This window comes from Alternaria hordeiaustralica, assembly GCF_023758085.1.
Source record: "Alternaria hordeiaustralica strain BMP 2776 chromosome Unknown scaffold_9, whole genome shotgun sequence".
Classification (NCBI taxonomy): Eukaryota; Fungi; Ascomycota; class Dothideomycetes; order Pleosporales; family Pleosporaceae; genus Alternaria; species Alternaria hordeiaustralica.
Genome location: NW_026056781.1, coordinates 1,007 through 22,628, shown reverse-complemented (window position 1 = coordinate 22,628; position 21,622 = coordinate 1,007). Strand labels below are relative to the sequence as shown.

Here is a 21,622-nt window from a genome sequence, read left to right as displayed (position 1 = left end):
ATCCTGTGATGTTTTTTCCAACGGAAGGTGGGCAGCGGTAGCGGAGACGCGATCTCTCGGCAACCGATGACGTAGCCCCAAAACCTTCACGCGTCGCGATCCACGAACCCCAAACCTCCACCATCCCCTCTACCACTCCTAATACATCCTCACAACCCGCCAAAATGTTACGACCAACCCTACTATCCGCCATACGCCCCAATTCCCTCCCCAGTAGCTCCAAACGCGCCTTCTCCCTCCTAAACCCCACGTCGCGCTCGCACACCAACCGCATCTTCGACCCCATCCGCCAACCCAACGACCTGCACACGCTCACACTCCTCAACGCATCCGACAACCGCTCTCTAATAACCTTCTGGACCGCGACCTGGTGTCAAACCTGCCAAGCCATCAAGCCGCTCATCCGACAACTCATCGAAGAAGAAAAGATTGGCGAGCGGGAAGGCGGACTGGGCTTCGTCGAGGTGCTGATGGACAGCACGTTGATTGAAGATTTGCCGATAAAATACCGCATCAGTAGTATGCCGACGCTGTTGGCCTTTTCAAGACAGGAGGCGCAGTTTGATACGAGGTTGACGCGGCCCGAGGAGATGCGGAATAAGGACTTTTTGAGGGAGTGGTTCGTTAGGGAGGCGCAGAGGGGAGGGAGGATGGGCGGTGGTGGGGGCAGTATGTTCGGTTAGTTTTCCGCGTCCTTGTGTTGTGCTTGGATGGAGTACTGGGCCTGACGGTGTTAAAGGTGCGAAGGAAGATGGCGAGCAGGGCAAAGCGGGTGAGGACAAGTGACACGGGATAGCCAAACATGGAACGGAGGCATGCTTTAGGCGCAACAAGGTGGCAATGCGGTCAGGAGCTGTGGAGTAACGAATGATCTGCGCTCGTGTGACACAGTGAGTGAAGTAAAGCACGGTCGAGCAAACACTGTTATTCGACTCTCACGTGCGGGAGTGATTCCATAACCCCGTTTTCTTCTCTCACCTTTCTCTTGGAAAATTCCCTTCCTTCATCCACCAATAGATCTCTACCATGACAAAATTGCCGATATTTCAAGACTACGAGGCCGCTGTCGTGAAGGGTACTAGGCTACTCCAGATACTGGTCGCGAGGGACAAGACACAAGTTCAAAGCGCATTCGAGGAGGTACAAGAACTAGCCCAACGTGGCTACCTTCTGAAGCCTCAAGACAAGTTCTTTGAAATCGACTGTATCGCCGATGCGCTCTGCGATCTAGGTGTCAGCGACAAGATGGTGTATGATGGCGGAGAGAACATGAGAACACATCATGTGCATGACTGCGACGGAGCAGCAACGAGAGGAGATGATACGGTAAGTTTCGAGATGGGCTAAAGGTACGCGTGTTCTAATGAGCCACCAGACAACACACGGCTACTTCTCCCAAGTCAGCAACCCACTATCTGGTGTCTTGATCGCAGACAGTAATCTCACTCGCACGCATGCAGCGAAATTTGATGACGCATGGGAAGAAGAAGCTATAGGACTATCGCCACTGCGACACTGGTCAGACGTAGCGTTTCTACAATACCTTTCTTCTTTCCCCGAACCACCCGTACGGCCGATTCCGCTCAACTACGTCTTCCGCGTTCAGATACAAAACGCCGAGACGTCTCTGGTGCTCAACAATATTATCAGCAAGCATGGCACGTTTACATTCGAGTTTTGGCCTGGTATCACGTTCGGAATGGACACTGAAGAAGGGAAGGCGATATTGGGAACGCCGAATGGAGCCGGTGTTGCGTGGATGCTTGTTCAGCACAGAAAAGCGCTTGGAGAGAAGAGGATTGAGAAAGTCACTTTGTTTCATGCGGCAAAAACTGATGATCTGTTTAGATGGCCGACTTTGCTGTTTTGGATTGTGTAGAGTGGGGGTCAGGTGAGAAGATTGTATCTGCATTCACTCTACATTGAGCGAATTAGACAAAGGGTGGAACAGTTTAGGCTACATGTCAGCTGCTTCGCGTCATACCGTTTGTTGACGAGGCGCGTGACGCTCAACGTCTCACACTCAAGGAATTCATAAATGCATCTGGATATCAACATACTTAGTACTACCGCGACCCGCCTGCGACACTTTTGTAACTAGCATCCTCTCCGATGACAACCTCAGTCAGCCCGGCAACGCATTACGAGGCGGCTCGCAAGAAAGGTCTATTGCTGTTTCAGATGCTGGAAGCTAGCTTTGGTGAGCTCGGTAATTTACTCAAAAACACAGATACGCCAACTGAAAGCGAATATCTCAACTACGAAGATCTCTTGGAGAACAATTGGGTTGAGCGGTCCTCCGGGGACGATTCCAAAATTCTGGCGCGACTGTTGGAGGACCTTGGAATCAATACTTCAAACAATATCCCTGTTTCACATGAACACCATGGCGTTGCACCAATACAAGAATCGCTACAAGAAGGACTTGAGATGCAGATACGCTTCGACTCAGTCATCAACACTTCCGGTGGTATGATTGCAGCCATGAACACGTACAGTCCCGTGCATGATTGGAGAAAAGCGAAAGCGGATGCCGAGAACGCTCTACTAAAACAAGCCGGCCACAAGTCTACGGAGAGAAATAACGTCGGCGATGACGTCCCTAGCCTGAAGTACTGGTCAGATGTCGCATACCTGCAATGGGCCTGCCGTAACACCGACTCATCCGACCTACGTCATGTGATGCGAATGAGCATCACAAACGAAAAGACAAAAGCAGTCATCCAGCATATCAAACAACAAGCCCATCCCAAAGCTACAGGCTCATACTCATTCGACGTTGACAACCGGGATCAGGTAGCCGCTTTTCTAGGGACACCGAATGGAGCCGGAGTCGCTTGGTTGCTCATACAGCATAAACAGCAATTGGGCCATAAGACAGTTTACAAGGTAACTGTGGACTGCCGTGAAATCTGGCATAAAAGCAAGACGATAATTCCAAGCTTGGTGTTCCACCTTCGCGACGCGGTTACTCCAAAGCCAGGCAGCGAGAAAGGTGATTGAGGGAAGTCGCTATGAAGAAAGAATGAGCGTTGCTCTAGCAATGTGTCAGGCCACGCGGACAATGAGATGGCAGACAGTAGAACACTCATGAAACTAGCCCGTGCTTGATCCACTGGAGATTCGTGGAAGGTAGAAGACATTGTTTCACCAGCCTCATATATGAAGAACACTCGCTTCCTCTCTTTCCCAATAACATTTTACAGTAAGCCATGCCCACGACGATGAATTCACAAATCAGTAATCTGGACTACAGCACTGCCGTGGAGAAAGGCAAGAAGATGCTCAAAATAATGCATGGCGGATCTGCTGTCACGCAAAGCCCATACTTCACGCCCGGGGAAGTAGGAGCAATGGGATACAAGAGAACAACAAGGCCTCGATCTGTCTCTGGCCTGTCAAAAAAGCTGGACAGTCTCGGTATTCAAGGTTCTAACTCTCACTTCATCAATGTTACAAACGATTACACGAAAGACGTTATCACTGGCGAAACGATTGTAAGCGTAAGCGAAGTGAGGTTCATGTCCGAAATCAACTTTGAAGCTGGAATTCTCGTAGCGAACTACAGCTACAGCCCGACATACAAGGCCAAGGCGTTGAAATCGCTGTCGACCGCTCTGTTCCCCTCGTTGAAGCACTGGTCCGATATAGCCTTCCACCAATGGGTCCATTGTCAACTCGACCAGGAAGAAGAACGTGATCTCAAGTTCATCATGAGAGAAAACATCTCGAACGAAGATACTTTAGCTATCATTAATAATATCCTCGACGCACCACCTCGCCAGTCACAGGCTTATACGCGGTCGGGACTATACCTAGACATGAACAGTGACCATGCTATCGCTCTGCTGGGCACAGCACACGGTGCAGGTGTAGCTTGGTTACTTGCTCAGCATCGAGACCAACTTGGCCGTAAGGTAATTGCTGGGATAAGGATATTCTACAGCGACGAGCCGCCAGAGGGCGACAGAGCCCTCAACTTGCTATTCTACCTTCGTGACGCCAGTGCGAGTAAGAAACCTATCGAGAAGTTGTGAGGAACTGTGTTGAGCAAAGGATGCGGCGGACGATCCTTTGGGTAGGCGCAGGCGTCTACCTAGGTAGCGGCGGTAGTTCGTATTGATGATAATCTTGCTGAATTGGATCAAAACCGAGCAGTTCCTGATGGTGGTTCAGATTGTTATCGGCGTAGAGGCCTAGTATGAATGAACATTTGGCGTTCCCGGTAGCGATGATGGATGGGCAGGCTGCCGCGGGACTTTGTGGCTGGGACTGGGAGCCGGGGGTGACCGGAAGCGAGACGCACCCCGCAATGACCAGCGCGTCCCGCATCTTCATCACGATCTTCGCGTCTCCTTTCTCTCATGATCTGCTTCTTTCTGTGATCTCATCTGCTGCGTTCGATGTTTGACCTTCTGCTCTTCCCCAGCAGCTCGCCATATGCTGCCGTCGAACGATAACAAGCGAACTCTACGCGTCATTAGCGCGAGCTGCACTGTTTACTCAATAGCAACCGCATACACGGGATGGCCATGACGCTCTTATGCTTTTTAGTTGCGGAGACGGCTCCTAAGCCTCGGCTTCGCGCACTAAGAAGTGGTTTTGTTTGGATGGAAACCTTCCAGCAGAATGCACGCCAAGCTGGACGTGGCTTGCGACGGGAGCGTTGACCTCGGTTTTGCGTCAATGAGAAAACGAGGCTTGTATAAAGAGATCAAGATACTGCTTGATGCCAGTGCACGGGTATTAAAACCACAGTGCCGCCGACATGTTCTTGTCTTCTATATTGGGCTCCATTGGTCTTCTGCTCTTAACCAGCGGCGCGACGACAACCTGGGCAGACTATGCGTCCGGGCACGATGTACCAACCGCAACTATTGACGCGGGTGTCATCGTTGGAAAGTCTACCTCACTTCCCCATGCACTTGGACCAGTGCATCAGTTTCTAGGTGTGCCCTTTGCATCACCACCCGAAAGATTCTCTCCACCGCGAGCTGCAGAACCCTTCCAAGAGCCAGTCAATACCACCGAGTTCAAACCAGCATGTATCCAACAATTTCGATGTATGTGAGCCATGCAAGCGATTTGATACATGCTAATTAGAGTAGACCCGTTGTCAAGTTCACAGTTCACGCAGGCTGTCTTCAATAACCCGCCACCTGAAGAGTCGGAGGATTGCTTATACCTCAATGTCTATGCACCATCGACTCCCGCAGGAGGTAATGGCAGGGCTGTAATGTTCTGGATCTACGGTGGCTCACTGCAGTTCGGTAACGCTGGTCAAGAACAATATGACGGAAGCAGTTTCGCGGCATACGAAGATGTCATCGTTGTGACGACGAACTACAGAACGAACGGTAGGTGACTATCGAAACTCCAAATCACATGTTCCACACCTAACGGCTCGCAGTATTTGGCTTCCCTGCTTCACCAGAACTGCCATTAGCAGAACGCAATCTCGGCTTCCTCGACCAACGTTTTGCCCTCGAGTGGGTACAGCAAAACATCCACGCTTTCGGCGGCGATGCGTCCAAAGTCACCATCTTCGGCGAGAGCGCGGGTGCTTTCTCAATCGATGCGCTCTTAACCAGCTTCCCCAAGGACAGTTCCCCACCATTTCGGGCCGCCATCCTACAAAGTGGCCAGTACAGCTATCGTGCAGCTCCTGCAACATCGAGCATTCCCGCTTGGAACAATCTCACAGCAACGCTCGGGTGCCCAGGAACACATGAGAGCAACTTGACTTGCGTAAGAGCGGCAAATGCAACGACTGTGCAGACCATCATCAACCAAAACTCGCTCGTCTTCAACCCAGTTGCTGATAACACCACTTTGGTGTCAAATCCAGCGGCACAACGCCTAAGCGGCGATATCGCGCATATACCAGTACTAGGCGGTACGAACTCCCAAGAAGGCCGCGTCTTCTCCGTCGGCCAAACAAACGTCACTGCCTACCTGCAAGCGACCTTCGGAGCCGCACCAGCACTCATTCCCGCGATCGAAGCTGCATACCCAATCGGTAGCAACGGTCTGACCAACGGCTACGACGTAATTTCACAGATTGTCACTGAGATCACATTCCAGTGTCCACAAGCACTATGGGCCAATGCGACAGCATCCATCGGTATTCCCACCTGGCGTTACTACTTCAACGCTTCTTTCGCCAACACACAAGCTTATCCCCAACTCGGTGCCTATCACGCTTCTGAAATCCCTCTCGTGTTTCGCACATACCCCCTTGCTAATACGACGACGCAAGAGTATGCCTTGGCACAGTTTATGCAAAGTACATGGGCCAAGTTCGCGAAGAACCCTTATGCTGGACCTGGATGGAATGCCGTTGGTACGGGTGCTGAGGGTAATGTCTTGGTTGGTGCCTATGACTTTGTGGCAGGTGGAGTGTATCAGGATCAGAATGCAACCATCGTAGAAGGAGATTGGAACTTGGGTGTTCTCGGCGATGTTGGAGGTGTGAGGGGAAGTGGTGTTACTGTGCTGCCGCAGTCTGATCTTGATTACAGATGTAGTCTCTTTAGGCCTATCTTTGAGGCTAATGTGGGTCCGCAAGGTATACTTCCATCTTGAGGTAGAGGCCTATGCCCCTAGATTAAGGTGATTTCCAGCTTATTCACATGGAAATCTAAGATTATCATGATAAATTCTGATTCCATCCAAGCGTCTCGTGATGCTGTAACTGTACCACCAACTCCTTCAACCTATCGTCCGCCAGTAATCTGTCCAATATCCACTCCGCTCCGATCCGACTCACCACCCTCATGCATGCTCCTCTCCACACTGTCAATCAAACTCTCGCTTCCGGTCTTGGTACCGACACTGCTGCTTCCCTCGTACTCTTGCTTGGTGTTTTGTGTTACATCTTCTCCGCGGCGCTGCTCCGAAGTACCCGAGGCGTTCTGTTGGCCGGGTGCAGCCTATGACTGTCAGTGTCTTTTTTGGGGATATAACCTTTCTGGCATGATGCATGGTTGGTATGAGGTGTTGTGTCAGGCGAGAACTTACCTTATCCACGGACGCGCTCAAACCAGCAGGGTCAGTCGACTGACCAGTCTTGAACGGAACGCTCGGGTCGCCCTTGAATGTGCCGGCTGTGTCTTCGCTGGGGTTGACGGGGTTCTTGGGTTGGGTGTTTGAAGATTCTTGGCCTGTTAGGGAAGACATGGCGTGTATGCTTCGGTGGGGATTTGTGTAAGAGGCCTCGTTATTTAGCTTTTCGTGTGGTGAGCAATCTGTCTCTGATGAATGCTTTGACACACGGCCGTGAAGTAGTTTTGTAGGATGGCGTAAGCTGGAGTCGATGGTGTAGGTTCGACGTCATAGTGACTCAAAATGGAGACGTGGGTATCTGCAGTGGCGAAGTGGTTATTGGCTTAAACGCGAGAGATGCGCGTTTACTTATGCCTTTGACGAAGCAACACTGCCGATTGAGAAACGTTCCCATTTCTTCATGATCTCACTATCAATTGAACATTCCTCGATCTCATGATATCAAAGTTCTATTCCATGCAGAACGCGCCCTGCGCCGACCGAGTAATGCTACGCAGATTATCCATGTCTATAGCTTGCTCTTGCCAATACCCCAAACCTCAGCCTGAGGGTTATTCGACTTCTTGTTTATGGACGCGCCTTCAGCGACAGGCTTCTCGCCCTCCTCGACGAACAACGATTGCGACTGCTTCATGGTCTCGACGGCTTCGCGCTCGATACGGTCAAGGAGCTCTTGATTGGTGGGGATGTCGTGGATAAGGCCAATTACTTGGCCAGCAGTCCATACCTAGGTTTGTCAGTCAATCGCACTCGAAAAAGGGCATTGTAAACTTACACCGAAGTCTGGGTCTCCGTTCAAGAAGACTTGCCGACCTCGCTTTCCGCTGACGAACTCAGCGACTTCCTCGAACTTGCCAGTTGGGCTTGTCTTCTCGACCTCAACAGCCTGCAGCGCAACCTTGTTGGCGAAGAGTCGCGATGTGTTCTTCCACCGGCGGAGTACGAGTGCGGTGTCTGTCTCTTGCGCGTCGACGATGGCTTGCTTGATGTTGTGGTGGATGGGCGCTTCGATGGTGCACATGAAGCGGGTTCCCATGTTGATACCACAGGCTCCGAGAGAAAGCGCGGCAGCCAGACCTTGGCCGTCGGCGAAACCTCCAGAGGCGATGAAAGGCACACCACCTAATGATTGCCTAGCCCTGCTGAGCAAGATGAAGTTGGTAATGTCCGTCTCGCCAACGTGTCCGGCGCACTCGAAGCCATCGATGGACAGGAAGTCAACGCCAAGCTTCACCGCAGACTGTGCGTGCCTGATAGTGGTACACTTGTGCAAGATGATGGTGCCGACCTCCTTCAGCTGCTTGATCACCGGCCCCGGGCTGTTTCCCGCTGTCTCGACAATGTTGACCTTCTCCTCGATGATGACGCGGGCGTATGCGGCATAGTCCGGGGGGACCATGGCGGGGAGGAGCGTCAAGTTGACGCCGAAAGGCTTGTTGGTCATCGTTCGGCATCGGCGGATTTCTTTGCGAAGGTCTTCGGGTGTGGGTTGGGTCAGGGCGGTCAACTATGCGGTCGTGAGAACATGTTTGATGCCTGATGGCCGCCAGACGTACTATTCCCAGACCTCCTGCGTTGCTAACAGCGGAAGCGAGTTCAGCGTATCCAACCCATTGCATGCCACCTTGAACGACGGGCACTACATCTGTCAGCTACCGTCTCGTTTGCTGTGCTGGTGAAGTTACCTCTAATGCCGAGCGCCCTCGTCAGCTCCGTGTTGAAAGGCATCCTGATCGTAAATGGCCCGAAAAAGAGATCTAGAGTTTGTTGTATGGAGGGAACTGCACAGGAGCCTTGAGCCGAGCAGATATCTGACACTCGGACGCGCGACGTTACGGCCGTCGCGCCGGCTGAAGCGCATGTCATTCGTGTGGGGAAGCCATGTGCCTCGGTAACTCCACAGCCGCGACACCAAACGCAGGTGCACGACCGTCGGGTGATTAGTCTGCGCTGACTCTATCGCCGAATGATTCGCTGTCACCGAGTCGCTCGTGATGTCTTTGCTGGAATGGCAGCTGTGCCCGAGTGGTGTTCCGGACGCGTCGCAAAAGGGGAAAGCTGAGCCGCAGGGCTGATGCCGTCATCTCCCTGGCATGTTCACATGTGTCTTGGCAATGAACCATCACTCCAACACCACCCCTACGCATCTGAGCGATCAATTTTTAATCATCTCCTAGGACTCATAAAGGCTGGTATCATTCGCATCGCGAAAGCAAATCTCGCAGTTTGTCGGTAGCTATCCTTAGTCCAGGTGGACTCCGCGTTGGAGCAAAGAAGCTAGGAAACAATACTCTGGATTTCAGCTGCCTGGCTGTACTCATAGCACTTTATCAAGGGCCCTTCTCATGGTCTCTGACTTTCCTATCGCGTTGTCTATGTCTGCCCAAACCTGGACTTCTGCATGAAGCCACCTTGTTTGACTTGCGAAATGGGCAAACACAACAATGTTGCGCTGGGTTCTGGACCTCCGCAAAACCCGACTAGAGTGGAAAGACAATCTCTACTCTATGGCATGAACTATTGTGGAATATCTCATGCGTTTTGGGCCAGCATCAACACGCATCAACGATCAATCATCGAGATTGCACGCTCGTAAGACTGGTTCAGAATAACGGCAGCCCGACGATCCGTTTGTTCCTTACCGACCGTTGTAAAGCCAGCGGGATTACCAAGAGCTTAGTATGCTTCCAGGCCACGTGAGTTTTGGTCCAGACTATGGAGCGTCCTTCGATATCGCGTCCGTTCGATCTACTGGGACTTTGAACTGCACTCCCTTCCCTGCATGACCTTACTATTTACTCTGGCTGGTGTCGTAAGCTTCTTGAGATCGAGCAACCTTTCACGCTCGACATGGCTGGCAATCCCGAGAAACAGAAATTTTCGGTGCGGAAGAAGCGTGCTGGATCACGCACCAACGGACTTCACATCCCTGATTCTACAATCATCGTTGTCGAGCCTTTGAGCGAATTTTGTCTCGAATATGCGGAGTGAAGTAAGAGATCGACATCTAGGCCGACTGTCCAAGACGATACTTAGAAAGCTCATATCGTAGGATCCATAGGTACCATGGAATGTCGCATTGTAGTCGCATTGGAAGAGCGCTATTTAATCGATGTATGGTTGAAACAGCGTCACGTATCCATGCGCGTTGACGGGAAGCTCCAACAGGTTGTAGTATATACCTAATTCATCGTGATCGTTGTCAAAACCACGCTTGAAATCGAAGTTCTATGACGGGAAGGTACATGCTTAGGCACGCAGGTCCATGCTTGGCAGTGACGTAACGAGCCAATGACATAATTCAACCCCAGCAAACGACAGTCGTTGCGGGGATTTTGGGAGGCCTACTTTGTTGGGGTCTCCACACACACGTCCGGTATATAGACCGAGATGCCAGGCTCGGCGCGTCCAAGAGGAATCCCGCACCCTGATCCCCATGACCCATCATGTCGTGGTCTCTTCTTCTCACCGTCCTGACCCAGGTCGTCCGTGTTACATGCGCACCAGAGACATATGACTATGTTATAGTTGGAGGAGGCCCCGCAGGTCTTCTAGTCGCGAACCGACTGTCTGCCGATCCCGAAGTCACTGTTGCCATCATCGAAGCCGGAGATTCTGGCTACGATAACCCCAATGTCTCATATGTACCGAAGTCTATCTTGGAGTACGGCCTCTTCATCGGCACATCGATTGACTGGAAGTACATGACGGCACCTCAGAAGTATGCTGGGAACCGGAGCGTGAACTACTGGGCAGGCAAGGCTTTGGGAGGCAGTACTACGGTCAATGGAATGACGTACATCCGCGCGGAGAAAGAGCAAATTGATGGGTGGGAAGGGCTTGGCAACGAGGGTTGGAACTGGGAGAGTCTACTCGAATACTACCTAAAGCAAGAAGGCTTTAAAGAGCCGAGCGAGGAGCTTTCGAAGGAGGGCGCGACCTTCAGGGACGGGGTACATGGAACAGAGGGAGAGCTTGCTGTTGGCTTCACCCCATACTTGATCCGTCAAGGCTTCGCCAAATTGTTCGCGGAGACCTCCCAGGCGATGGGTATTCCTTACAATAAGGAACCGAACAACGGTAGTATGCGCGGTTTCGACGTGTGGCCTATGACACAGAATGTGAGTGGGCCTACGAGGGCAGATGGAGCCAGGTCCTTCTACTTCCCTGTTGCGTCACGCCCGAATCTCCAGGTCTTCTTCAATACCACTGCTGCACGCATCATCTGGAACGATGAATCATCCGAGGCGTCAGAAGTGGTGGCCTCGGGAGTTGAGGTGATCGATGCAGGAAATGTAACGAAAACTATCGGTGCCTACAAGGAGGTCATTGTCGCAGCCGGCGCCATTCGATCACCAGCATTCCTTGAGCACTCAGGTGTAGGTAATCCCGCCATACTTGAACCTCTCGGTATTAAGACTGTGAACCCACTCCACTCGGTCGGCTCCAACCTGCCAGATCAACCGCAGCATGGGATGGTCTTCAACTCGTCTACGAATTGGACGGGCTATCCTACCTTCGTTACATTTTTGACAGCTTCTGATCTCTTTGGTGAAGAACTTCCCGCTCTTGTGGAAGAGCTCCAAGCCAATGTGAGCGCTTATGCTGCAGCGATTGTCGCAGACTACGCGCCCGATACCATCTCCGTCGAGACGCAAGAACGGCTTCTGCAACACCAAGTAGACCTAGTCTTCACTGCCAAGAGCGATGTTCCTTTAATAGAGATTCTCTGGGCCCCAACAGGAAATCAGATTATTGCGCAGCTTTGGGACCTAATACCGCTTTCTCGAGGCTCAATACACATCGAATCAGCCGATGCATCCATACCACCTCGTATCGACCCAAACTTCTTCCAGATGCCCATCGACATGTATGTGCAAGCAGCTGCTGCAATCCGTATCCGCGAGTATTTCGCCACTTCGCCGCTAGCGGAGGACGCTACAGGCGAGGTCTCTCCCGGTTACGAAGCGGTACCGCAAGGTGCTCATTGGAGGGATCAAGTCTGGGACGACTGGATCACAGGCGCCATGAATGGCAACTCGCATCCTGTGAGTACTTGCGCAATGATGAGTAAGGAGCTGGGTGGTGTGGTAGATACGGAGGGCAAGGTTTACGGGACGCAAAACGTCCGGGTTGTGGATGCGAGTGTGTTCCCGACTCAGATCTCGGGCCATCTTAGCGCCAGTGTATATGCCATTGCTGGAAAGATTGCGGACGCGATGAAGCAGAAGGAGTCGGATGAGAAGAAGTTTTGACAAGACTTTTCCTTCGTAGCGCTTCTGATGTTGGCGGCGTATTGCTATCACACTGTAAAAGTCCCGGATTGGGCGGGTCTTCGCCTCCTCCGGGTCAATAGAGAGCTGCGTCGGTGAGACTGGTGCATGGTTAGCGCAAAGCAAGAACAGAGTTCAATTTGATTGAGAAGCGTGTACTGTTCTTTGTTGAAGGTGATGCTCCCTCCTGACAGGCGATCGGAAAAGGGATGCCCAGGTGGTGATGCACTGCCCCACTTTTCATTCCAGGGCAGCCGCCCCGCGTCATCGACCTTTAGGCAAGAGCCGTGCGCTTGGGTATGACGAGCCCACCACAAACTCTCAACCTTCGCTATCCAATATCCAGCTGTGGTCCTCAAAGCCGACGCGAAAGCATAATGCCATCGTTCATGGGCCTTCCGCGTGAACTACGTGATCAGATATGCGAATACGTCATACTTTCGCCAGCCCGGCAGCCACGAGTGCTTAATCAGACAACCGAAGAGATTCTTGAAGGATACACGACTTATGAGTTTCCGACGCCGTTCGTACGACCGGGTCCATCGTATCAGCCCCAGGCAATCGTCTCGAATTCGACGAGATTACTGCTAGTCAATCAACAGCTGAGAACGGAGACAACGGAGATGCTACAACGAATGCGAAGCATTGTGTACGACCTCGATCTTGTAATGACCGACAATGGGATATTGGCAGCGACGTGGATCAATGTTCCAGTTTTGTCGACCAGAATTGAGCAGCTGAATGTCACACTTCGCCTCTGTGTGACAAACGATAGCGAACGACTGAAGTCTGAAATTGAAGACATGTTAGGGGCGCCGGCAAATCCAGGACCTGAAGATTTCTTTGGGCTACTACCTAAGCAGTGTAAGGAAAGCCTTTCCTCTATTAGTATTAGTACTACATACTAACCACTCACCTCACTGTTCTAGTGGTATGGGGCTTCTATGGCATATTCAACCGATTCACCCATGTTGGGCCTCAGGGCGAAAGGAAGAGCGACAGTGAACACCGGCAAATATCCATCAGAACGATCAGCATCAACGTCGAGACACCATCTCCCGATCTTGCGCAGCTCGGTCTGATTCATATGTCCGCTCAGGCCGACGCTGCAATGTCGGTTACTTCCCGGTACTTCTTGGTGTGTCTGAATTGGACTATACAACAACAACTGGAAGGGAATTGGGAGTATATCCGGGGCATCACTCTGCTTGAGTACGTAGATCGTGTTCTAATCTATCACGACGGCAATGAGATACATCGCTGGGATGTAGCTGCGTGCCTTGGAGAGTATCCTGAAGATGAGATGATCAGGTGGAGGCCACAGGGCAAGAAAGAGGCGTGGTGCAGAAGGAAGCAAAGAGGACTGAAGGTGCCCGAGGATTTTACCGATCCAGCCCGATGGTAACACCAGGCCGCAAACACGGGGAAGCTATTGAGGTACGGAATGGTCTTACGAGGTTCTCCAGGAACGGCACAAGACCCACAGGCAAAGGAGAACCGCTTTCACGCAACCGCTTCACGTGACGGGTCGTGGCTTAGCAAGGCTAACGTGCAGACCGCTGTCGATCATTCTAATACACGATCAACAGTCACTTACCAAACGTCCGGTTTCTCTTGCGATAAAACTAAATTCACTATTCGTACTTCAGCTCACTCTTTCTACTGCTGATCGACCAATCTCGACAAATGAGCCCGAAGCGGTAATCCGAAAAAATGACGCTTGTTGCGCTAGACAACATGCGGTTAGTGACCTCGAGGAATCAACTATATTGGGATAGCGATTTACGAGGCCTGGGGCTTGACTGTGCTTGATGTTGTTTGGCATCTATTTACTGGCAAGGCTGAGTCTCGAGAAATACGCCCGTTTTGGAGATAGCTGGGGGCCTGGAACAATATGCGCGGTTTATCAAAGCAGCTCCGTATTGTGTTGAGCGTAAGGCTCGAGATACTTATATCCAGTGTCAGATCACTCATCACAAAGCAATACAATCTCGATACCATACTATCATGATGCCATTAGAACCTCCTTCATACGAGAGCCACTCTTTCGAGCGGCCGCATCGAGCACTTGGTTCATACAACGCTGCACCGTTACCACCGACTAGCTTGTCTCCACGAGATAGTGAGTTGTTACATCACGCCATAGATTGGACACCTTACATGATAAGTCCAATCCAGCCACGACAATCTCTTCAAGTGAGCCACTCTTCAAACATTGCCAGTAAACCTTGCTGACCTGTCTAGAAACCCGTCGTGATACCAAGACTCGATGCGAACAGTCTACTTGGAACGCCATTCCCATTCATACGAGCTTACAGTCCCGACCTGCGCCGCTTCGACATCCATGAGAGAGACTTCGTAGCATTCATTGATGATCTCAGTGTCGCTCAAGCTCCACCAGTCCCGCTTCAGGCGCTTGATGTAGCGGGCCATGTGGTTGGCATCGTGTGAGTTGACTCCTCTAGTTGATTCTTACCGGTTTCTCATAGAAGCATAGACCACATCATTGGACGATGATCGCCGGCGCCAGCATGAACATGGCCGCCGGAGTTGGAACGGCTGCTACGACCACTATGCGAACGCGGCGCTTCTTGGAAGCTGTGAACCGAGAATATTTCGCGCCTCGTGGTCTGAAAGCTTCGATTTGCAAGAACAAACAGTTGGAGGAGAAGCTTGGCTGCAATGTGCACATGCCATCGTTGGCGTAAGTTTAGCCCCGCCGTACGGGTTCCCGTTTCTGATTTGGCAAAGAACGCTAGGAAGTAGCTCTCAGCCTCAGACAGCTGGATACCGCCGATTGCAAGCACTCACGCCCCACATCGCACCGCTGTCATTCAACGTCCCGCCGCCAATGGAGCAGCGAAATGCTCTCGATAGAATGGCTGCGAAGCAGATCGAACGGCGTATCAGGAAGAAAGAAGAAAAGAGCTACAGCTCAGATTCAAGCTCCAGTTCTTTGTCTAGCACCAGCTCCATCGGAGAGTCTGCCCTGACATCTCATGATGAGGTTAATGGTAAACAAAAGAGAAGATCCGATAAAGCGGAGCGCAAACGAGCAAAGAAAGAAGAAAGGAAAGCGCGAAAGGAAGAGAGGAGATCTAAGAAGCAGGAACGGAAAGGGGAAAAGGCCCATGGGAAGAAGGGTAAGAAGTTGGAGAAAGACCAGAGGATGGTCGAGAAGATGGATTACATCGTCATCGAGCCGCTGGATACGTAGATATATCAATAGAAAGACAGTACTAACTTGGTACTAATGTATATGTCAATTCGAAAAAAACGGTCGTTCTACCTTTTTACTTTACTACAACCTCACTTGCGAACATCTAGGATGCTTTTCGCGGATCTCCAGGGCCCTCGTCTACCAGCCGACATGTCTTGCATGACGGATGTGATCCATGATGCTATTGTCGGCTCCTTCTCGCGGATCCCATCGTATGCCATGCGCAGAGGAAAGAGCAGTTCAAAAGAGCCCTGTTCGCCCCAGTCCTCTAGCTGATGGTACTCGACGCTACGACATATAGTGAGCGCCGCTGTCGATATCTGCTCCTGTCGGGTATGGTAGGCTGAAGATGACATCATCTCAGCATCGATGCTGTCGGCGAACCGGAGGGCCATGATGGTAGCGGCGTTATAGACTGTGATAGCGTTCGCGTGATAGAGTGATCGGTATCTGAAGGCAGTAGACCAGGCTGGATGCAACGCGCCATACTCGTCTTCTATGAGCGGTATCGGTTGACATGCGGGTGTCTCGTAAGAATTGTGAAACGGATCAGACGCAAAAGTCTCCCTCCAGTTTTTCAGTTTGGCGATGACCTCATGACATTGCAAAGAGAGACATTGCATCTCAGCAGTCCTTGTGTCTTCATCCGCAACTGACAAAAGCTCATCACGCAGAATGAAGAGCTGGGGGTAGTCGGCAATAATGTCGAACAAGAGCTTGAGCGAGTCGATGTGCTCAGGGTGTAAGCTCCAGGGGATGTATTTCCATTTATTCTCCGACATTATCGTTGGCTTGTGCAAGACAATAGCTGCAAAGATAAGAGACGGGCGAATCCTATCCAAGATCCCAAGACACTGAGGTGATGCCATAGCTTCAGGTCCGCGCAACTCGAAGAGCCTTTCTAGCCCACGTGCATGGTTTATCCAACCATCGACACGATCCGAGATGAGGAACTAGTAGCGGTTAGAAAATGTGTGCACTGCAGAACGTTTGATGTACCTCGATGAGTCCCATAAGCATGACCGCCTCAATCAGATCAAAGGAAGGCGGAGACACCGAAGCCTCAAGAGCCGAATGCACGGCTCTAAGTGCGTCACTGTACCTCTTGAATCCGTACTGCGTGATAGCTCTATCCTGGTGCTTGATGCCGAAGTAAGAAGTCGCAAGCGCAGAAAGTGACTTGATGGTAATAACCCCAGGATTGAACACCAACAAGCTCTGCACCGGCAATAAATTTGAGAGAGTGAACGCAGTGAAGACATCATCGCGAGACGGCGACAATGCTCGATGAATTTCCTGGTGAAGTCGAATAGCAGTGTCAGGCGTTCTGGTGCCGACTTCCACAGCTAAGCACCCGGCGACATCGCGACCGCTAGGCTGGGCAGACTGGCCGTGGCCATCGAATTGCACGAATGTGATGCCGCGGGTGCCACCACATTGTAGTCGTGCTGTGACGCACCTTCCGCATTGTGGCTTTCGTAGATCTCGTGACGTCAACACACGCGTCGGAATAGCGCAGGGGTAAACAGGGCAAACCTACCACATTTGACGCGTCGACTTTTGCAGTTATCGCACGCTCTGGACCGCCCGCCAACTCCGACCATGTGAAAGATGCATGCTAAGATGGATGAGATGAGGAAGATACAAGACGGCGGGAGATGACGAGTCACCGTCAGCATGGCGCGTGCGCGGCGCTATATTCGGCCCTCATCTCACAAGGATGCGCCTGTGAAGACGCACATAAATTCAACGATCGATCAAGGGGTAGATTTAAACCTTATATCCTCGATGATGTTAACTTCAGTCTTTGTTTGTACTACGTACATCGAGACGTGAGCAGATGCCACTTCCGCACAGGGAAGACCTCAAGCTTTCAGATCTTCAGGTCGTGGTGAACATGATCAACCCTGAGAGCCCTAAAATATACCTTCGCGCCGCAGCAAACCTTCCTGAACTTCTTGTTTCCACTGCAACCCCTTAATTGTTTCCAAGCCTTCTACAAAGTCATATCCAATTGTCCATAAGTCGCCGTTACGCCTGTCATCAAGTTTTTGTATCCAAATCGCTTTGAGAGCCCTCTGGTCATGGATTGCGAATGCAATGTCCCAAGTACACCATTCAAGTTTTTCAGTGGCACCTCGAAAATTGAGGGTGAGGCGATCACATCGTTGAATCCAGGTGAGTTCCGCCGGGTCATAATTGTCCCTAAAGAAAAGCTCCAGGCACATTACGCGGGTACTTTGAAGGTGGTCCAGCGGACAATCCACATGGGTAGAGAGGTTGATTGTCGACCATGGTAGGTGCAATACCGGTTGGAGAGCTGCTACGCATCGTTTCAATGAAGCCCGGTTAAGGCTACCCTGGAGCCATGATCCTGAAATCGGCATGCTTATGTTGCCATAGCCAGCTCCTCCTGCTAAGATCGAAGCTGGTGATGAATCAATCTTCAAACAACGGCCATATGGATGCTCATCTTGCCACTTTCGAGTGGCAAGGAGTAGGGGTTTGACCTTAGCTATATCATCCTCCATTTCGTTGTATGCAGTACGGCAACTGAAGAAAAGGCCGGAGATATCCTGTGGACGTCCAGAAGTGATGCTTTCGACGATGAGGTGTCTACAGACCTCGATTCGAAGCTCTGTTGGAAGGGTGAGAAACATGTTTTGTATAATGCGTGAGTTGTTTCAATACCAAGGTGACGGAAAGTGATCGTCACAGTTAATGTCTCCTAATCTTGTACATCAATATATGTAATGGAAGAAACGAACTCGGCTTAAGAGCAAAGAGAAGATCGCTTGTTGAATCAATAACGATGTGACGGGTGTGTTCACTATGTAGGAAGTGAGCACAAACAGTTTGGATGGTGATTTGCGCGAAGTTACATGGACAAGAGCTGAAATTGATGATTGCGAAAATTGTACAGGGTTAGACGCCTAAACTTCGCTACCTGTATTTGCATCAATACGCCACCATGATAATGCAATAACATATCCTTGACAATATAGCGACATACACACCGAAAGGTCGGTACGCAATCCTCATTTAACCCCATAAACTCAGTCGACACAAACCCTTCAAACAGCCCTACTCCCTATAAAACCAATTCAGATCCACAAACCGATACCCCGGCAGCTTCAATCCGCCCCTAAAATCTACTCCCCACATCCTCCTCGTCGATCCCTCGACAAGAAAGCACCACGGACCATAAAAAGTGCCGGAGTTAGGAAGATACACGCCCTCACATTGCCTCCCGTGTATGACGTTCACAATGTATCTGTCCTCAACGCTGTAATCCTTACGGAACGTCAGCCTATCAATATATCTCTTCTGCCTTGCCTTCTCCAAAAACTCTTGTCCCCATATCTGGTAGAAAGTACGGAAGAAGAGATGACTAGATGACAGAACTTGTTTGTTCGTATATCGACGTTCCACTCCGAAACCGAAAGGGCAGAGTAGGAGACGAAGGCCGAAAACCGCGAAGTCTTCCGTGCGACGCAGCATGTCGTGCTTAGCCTGTCTAACAAGATTCCTGCGTTTGCGATCGCGCGGTGCGGTGATGGCGAACTCAGTGAGCGGGTTGATGTACGTGTGTGTATGTGGTATTTGGAAGCACAGTCGTCCTCTGACTTCGCCTCTGAGCCGTCTAGAATGATCCCAGGCGCGCTTCAGGTCGAGGGCTACTTGTACTGTTGAGATGAGTGGCTTCATTTCCGAATAGGTTGTGCGGGAAGCTAGGTATAGAGCACCGACATCGGAGGTGCGTCCATTTTCCAGGATTTCGGTGAGAAGATTGCTGTAGATCTGAAGTCGTAGTTCTGCTGGTAGCGCGAGTAACGCGGAAAGCTTGTCTTTGGCCATGGCGCTGACTGTTGGTCTGTGATGAGTTGAATGGTTGCTATCGGAGGATTTGGCGACTTGCTGAAGATGAAAGCAGAAAAGAGTTTGCGTCGTTTTGATATTCAGCGAGCAAACACCCTGTGGAGCTAGTGAAAAGCAAGCTCAGCACGCAACGGTGAAATGGTAACTTGCGGAATTGATGGAAGAGTGGTAACAATGCTGCATCATCAAGCATCAGGGTTGTCCTTGTCCCACTCATCTAAAGCGTGTGGGCCCAACGTCCAGCGTCGCCCAAGTGCATTCACTGGCGGCTTCAACCCTTGTTTGAGATCTAAGCAAAGCGTCCACCTAGGGTTTGGGGCAATTCCACCAATGCCAAGCCACCATGTCACCCTTTTGGAGAAGCAATAGCAGAGTTTGAAAATCTGGTACATGTCGTCTTTCCCGAAATCGCCTATCGAAAGGGGAGGCTCTCCAAGAGTGCCCAAGTCTATCATCAGACGATCAACACCTCGCAGGTAGGAGTGTTCTGTTTTAAGAATTATGGGTATCCGATATAATATGTGGCTGGCTATAACGATACTGGCGTGCCACGGTACATCTTGATCTGCACCGGATTGGTAGAACTTCAGAGTAAACGTCGACAACTGGAGGCGAGATAGGTAGGAAAGTATACTTTCTAGATTATCGAGATGTTCCTAATAGATGAATAGAGTTGATGCCAGAGCAGATCCCACAACGTAGTAGTAGTAACGTAGTATAATATATAATAAAGAGCTATACTTTACTCTTTTTACTTAGAAATTTAGTAGTGTAGTATATAGTAGCTTATAAACTTTATTAAAATATAAGCTTATAGTTAGTGCCTTATGTCTAATTTTGTAGACTCTGTTTAGTAAAAAAACGTTAAAAGACGCCTAGCTTTTGTTCTAGAACTACTAGAAGATTTTAAGATTTTAATATATTTAGTGTATATTACTATTAGCACTAAGGCTTTTATATAGACTAATAATATATTACTTTTAAAACCTTGCTAAAAGAGTAAACTTTATATTAAGCAACGCCTATATTAGTATATTAACGTTTTGCTACATTTAATCTTTAGCTATTAATATAATATAACTTAAGTAGCTAATAAAGATAACTACTCTCTTAGTTCTTAAGAGTAACTATAATAGTAGAACACTAATATAGCTACTATCTATTTAATAGTATTATTATACTAAAGGTAGGCTTTAAACGCTTTATTCTCTTTAGTTTATTTATTATTACTTTAGCTAAGAATTCTAATAAACGCCTTACGCTAGTATATAATAGCTACCTTTATCTTTATAAGTAGAGCTATCTATAGCCTAATCTTATATATAAAGTTATAAGTATAGATAGTATAGATAATTAATAAATTACTCTAGGTAAAAAGAGTAACGCTAGTAATATAATAACTATTTTATTACTTTTTTTAGAGTAGGTATAGCCTATAAAAGAACTCTTATATATTACTAGTAAGTTACTTAAAGGCTTAGCTATAATAGAGAACTATAAAAGATTTTAGTCTAGGTTTATATATTAGAAGCCTTTGTAGTAGTAGTATAATAATCTTAATAGTATTAATAGTATTAATAGTAGCGATAGTTTTAGTAGTCTTAGAACGTAATATAAGATAAGTAAGATAGGTCTTAAGAGCTCTAATAATAGCTTTTATAATAGTCTTAATAATAGTCTATATAATAATTACTAGAATAGCTTAACTAAAAGCTTTCTTTTTAGTAGTAGTCTTAAAGTAGTCTATAGAAGCTTTAATAAGTAATATAGTATAAAAATGTAATTAATATAAGTATAAAGAGAGATAATATAACTAGTAATAAAATTAGCTTTAGACTTACTAACGCTAGAAGAACTTATAAAAAAGGTATTAGTAATATAGTTAAGAGCTTATTTAGTGTATATATTAGTATAGCTTTAGTATTAGATTTAAGCTACTATTTACTTTAATAAGTTTTTAGATCTCTAATTTACTATAAGCTATAGAATAAGAATAAGAATAAGAATAGAGATAGAGATAGAGAATAGAGAGTATATATGTAAAAGTATAATTTTACTTACTAAATATTTTAGTATTTTATTACTTTATAATCTATAGCTCTATTAGTTATAAGCTATTAAGAATATATAATTATATTATAATTCTCTCTACTATAGGTAGATATTAGTATTTATAGAATAGTTG

General features: G+C 49.0%; 9 protein-coding genes across 9 annotated transcripts; 6 read left to right on the top strand and 3 right to left on the bottom strand.

Moving 5' to 3' along the window:
- Positions 1–164: 164 nt before the first annotated feature.
- J4E84_005239 (uncharacterized protein) lies at positions 165–786 on the top strand (the record flags this gene model as incomplete). The annotated part of the gene is made up of 2 exons (XM_049387836.1): positions 165–669; positions 740–786. The coding sequence occupies 2 exons, from the start codon at positions 165–167 to the stop codon at positions 784–786; spliced, it is 552 nt and encodes a 183-aa protein (XP_049244076.1).
- Positions 787–1,026: 240 nt separating this feature from the next.
- On the top strand, positions 1,027–1,879 carry J4E84_005238 (uncharacterized protein; the record flags this gene model as incomplete). Its single annotated transcript, XM_049387835.1, has 2 exons — positions 1,027–1,326; positions 1,376–1,879. 2 exons carry the CDS (start codon positions 1,027–1,029, stop codon positions 1,877–1,879), a joined length of 804 nt encoding a protein of 267 aa, XP_049244075.1.
- A 233-nt stretch (positions 1,880–2,112) lies between these two features.
- J4E84_005237 (uncharacterized protein) lies at positions 2,113–4,037 on the top strand (the record flags this gene model as incomplete). The annotated part of the gene is made up of 2 exons (XM_049387834.1): positions 2,113–2,889; positions 3,270–4,037. 2 exons carry the CDS (start codon positions 2,113–2,115, stop codon positions 4,035–4,037), a joined length of 1,545 nt encoding a protein of 514 aa, XP_049244074.1.
- A 731-nt stretch (positions 4,038–4,768) lies between these two features.
- On the top strand, positions 4,769–6,585 carry J4E84_005236 (uncharacterized protein; the record flags this gene model as incomplete). Its single annotated transcript, XM_049387833.1, has 3 exons — positions 4,769–5,063; positions 5,109–5,357; positions 5,411–6,585. The coding sequence occupies 3 exons, from the start codon at positions 4,769–4,771 to the stop codon at positions 6,583–6,585; spliced, it is 1,719 nt and encodes a 572-aa protein (XP_049244073.1).
- A 131-nt stretch (positions 6,586–6,716) lies between these two features.
- On the bottom strand, positions 6,717–7,179 carry J4E84_005235 (uncharacterized protein; the record flags this gene model as incomplete). Its single annotated transcript, XM_049387832.1, has 2 exons — positions 6,717–6,932; positions 7,021–7,179. The coding sequence occupies 2 exons, from the start codon at positions 7,177–7,179 to the stop codon at positions 6,717–6,719; spliced, it is 375 nt and encodes a 124-aa protein (XP_049244072.1).
- A 394-nt stretch (positions 7,180–7,573) lies between these two features.
- J4E84_005234 (uncharacterized protein) lies at positions 7,574–8,793 on the bottom strand (the record flags this gene model as incomplete). Its single annotated transcript, XM_049387831.1, has 4 exons — positions 7,574–7,792; positions 7,841–8,572; positions 8,622–8,704; positions 8,751–8,793. 4 exons carry the CDS (start codon positions 8,791–8,793, stop codon positions 7,574–7,576), a joined length of 1,077 nt encoding a protein of 358 aa, XP_049244071.1.
- A 1,718-nt stretch (positions 8,794–10,511) lies between these two features.
- On the top strand, positions 10,512–12,320 carry J4E84_005233 (uncharacterized protein; the record flags this gene model as incomplete). Its single annotated transcript, XM_049387830.1, has 1 exon — positions 10,512–12,320. The coding sequence occupies one exon, from the start codon at positions 10,512–10,514 to the stop codon at positions 12,318–12,320; it is 1,809 nt and encodes a 602-aa protein (XP_049244070.1).
- A 2,708-nt stretch (positions 12,321–15,028) lies between these two features.
- On the top strand, positions 15,029–15,555 carry J4E84_005232 (uncharacterized protein; the record flags this gene model as incomplete). The annotated part of the gene is made up of 2 exons (XM_049387829.1): positions 15,029–15,036; positions 15,090–15,555. The coding sequence occupies 2 exons, from the start codon at positions 15,029–15,031 to the stop codon at positions 15,553–15,555; spliced, it is 474 nt and encodes a 157-aa protein (XP_049244069.1).
- Positions 15,556–15,647: 92 nt separating this feature from the next.
- J4E84_005231 (uncharacterized protein) lies at positions 15,648–16,340 on the bottom strand (the record flags this gene model as incomplete). Its single annotated transcript, XM_049387828.1, has 1 exon — positions 15,648–16,340. One exon carries the CDS (start codon positions 16,338–16,340, stop codon positions 15,648–15,650), a length of 693 nt encoding a protein of 230 aa, XP_049244068.1.
- Between the last annotated feature and the right edge of the window lie 5,282 nt (positions 16,341–21,622).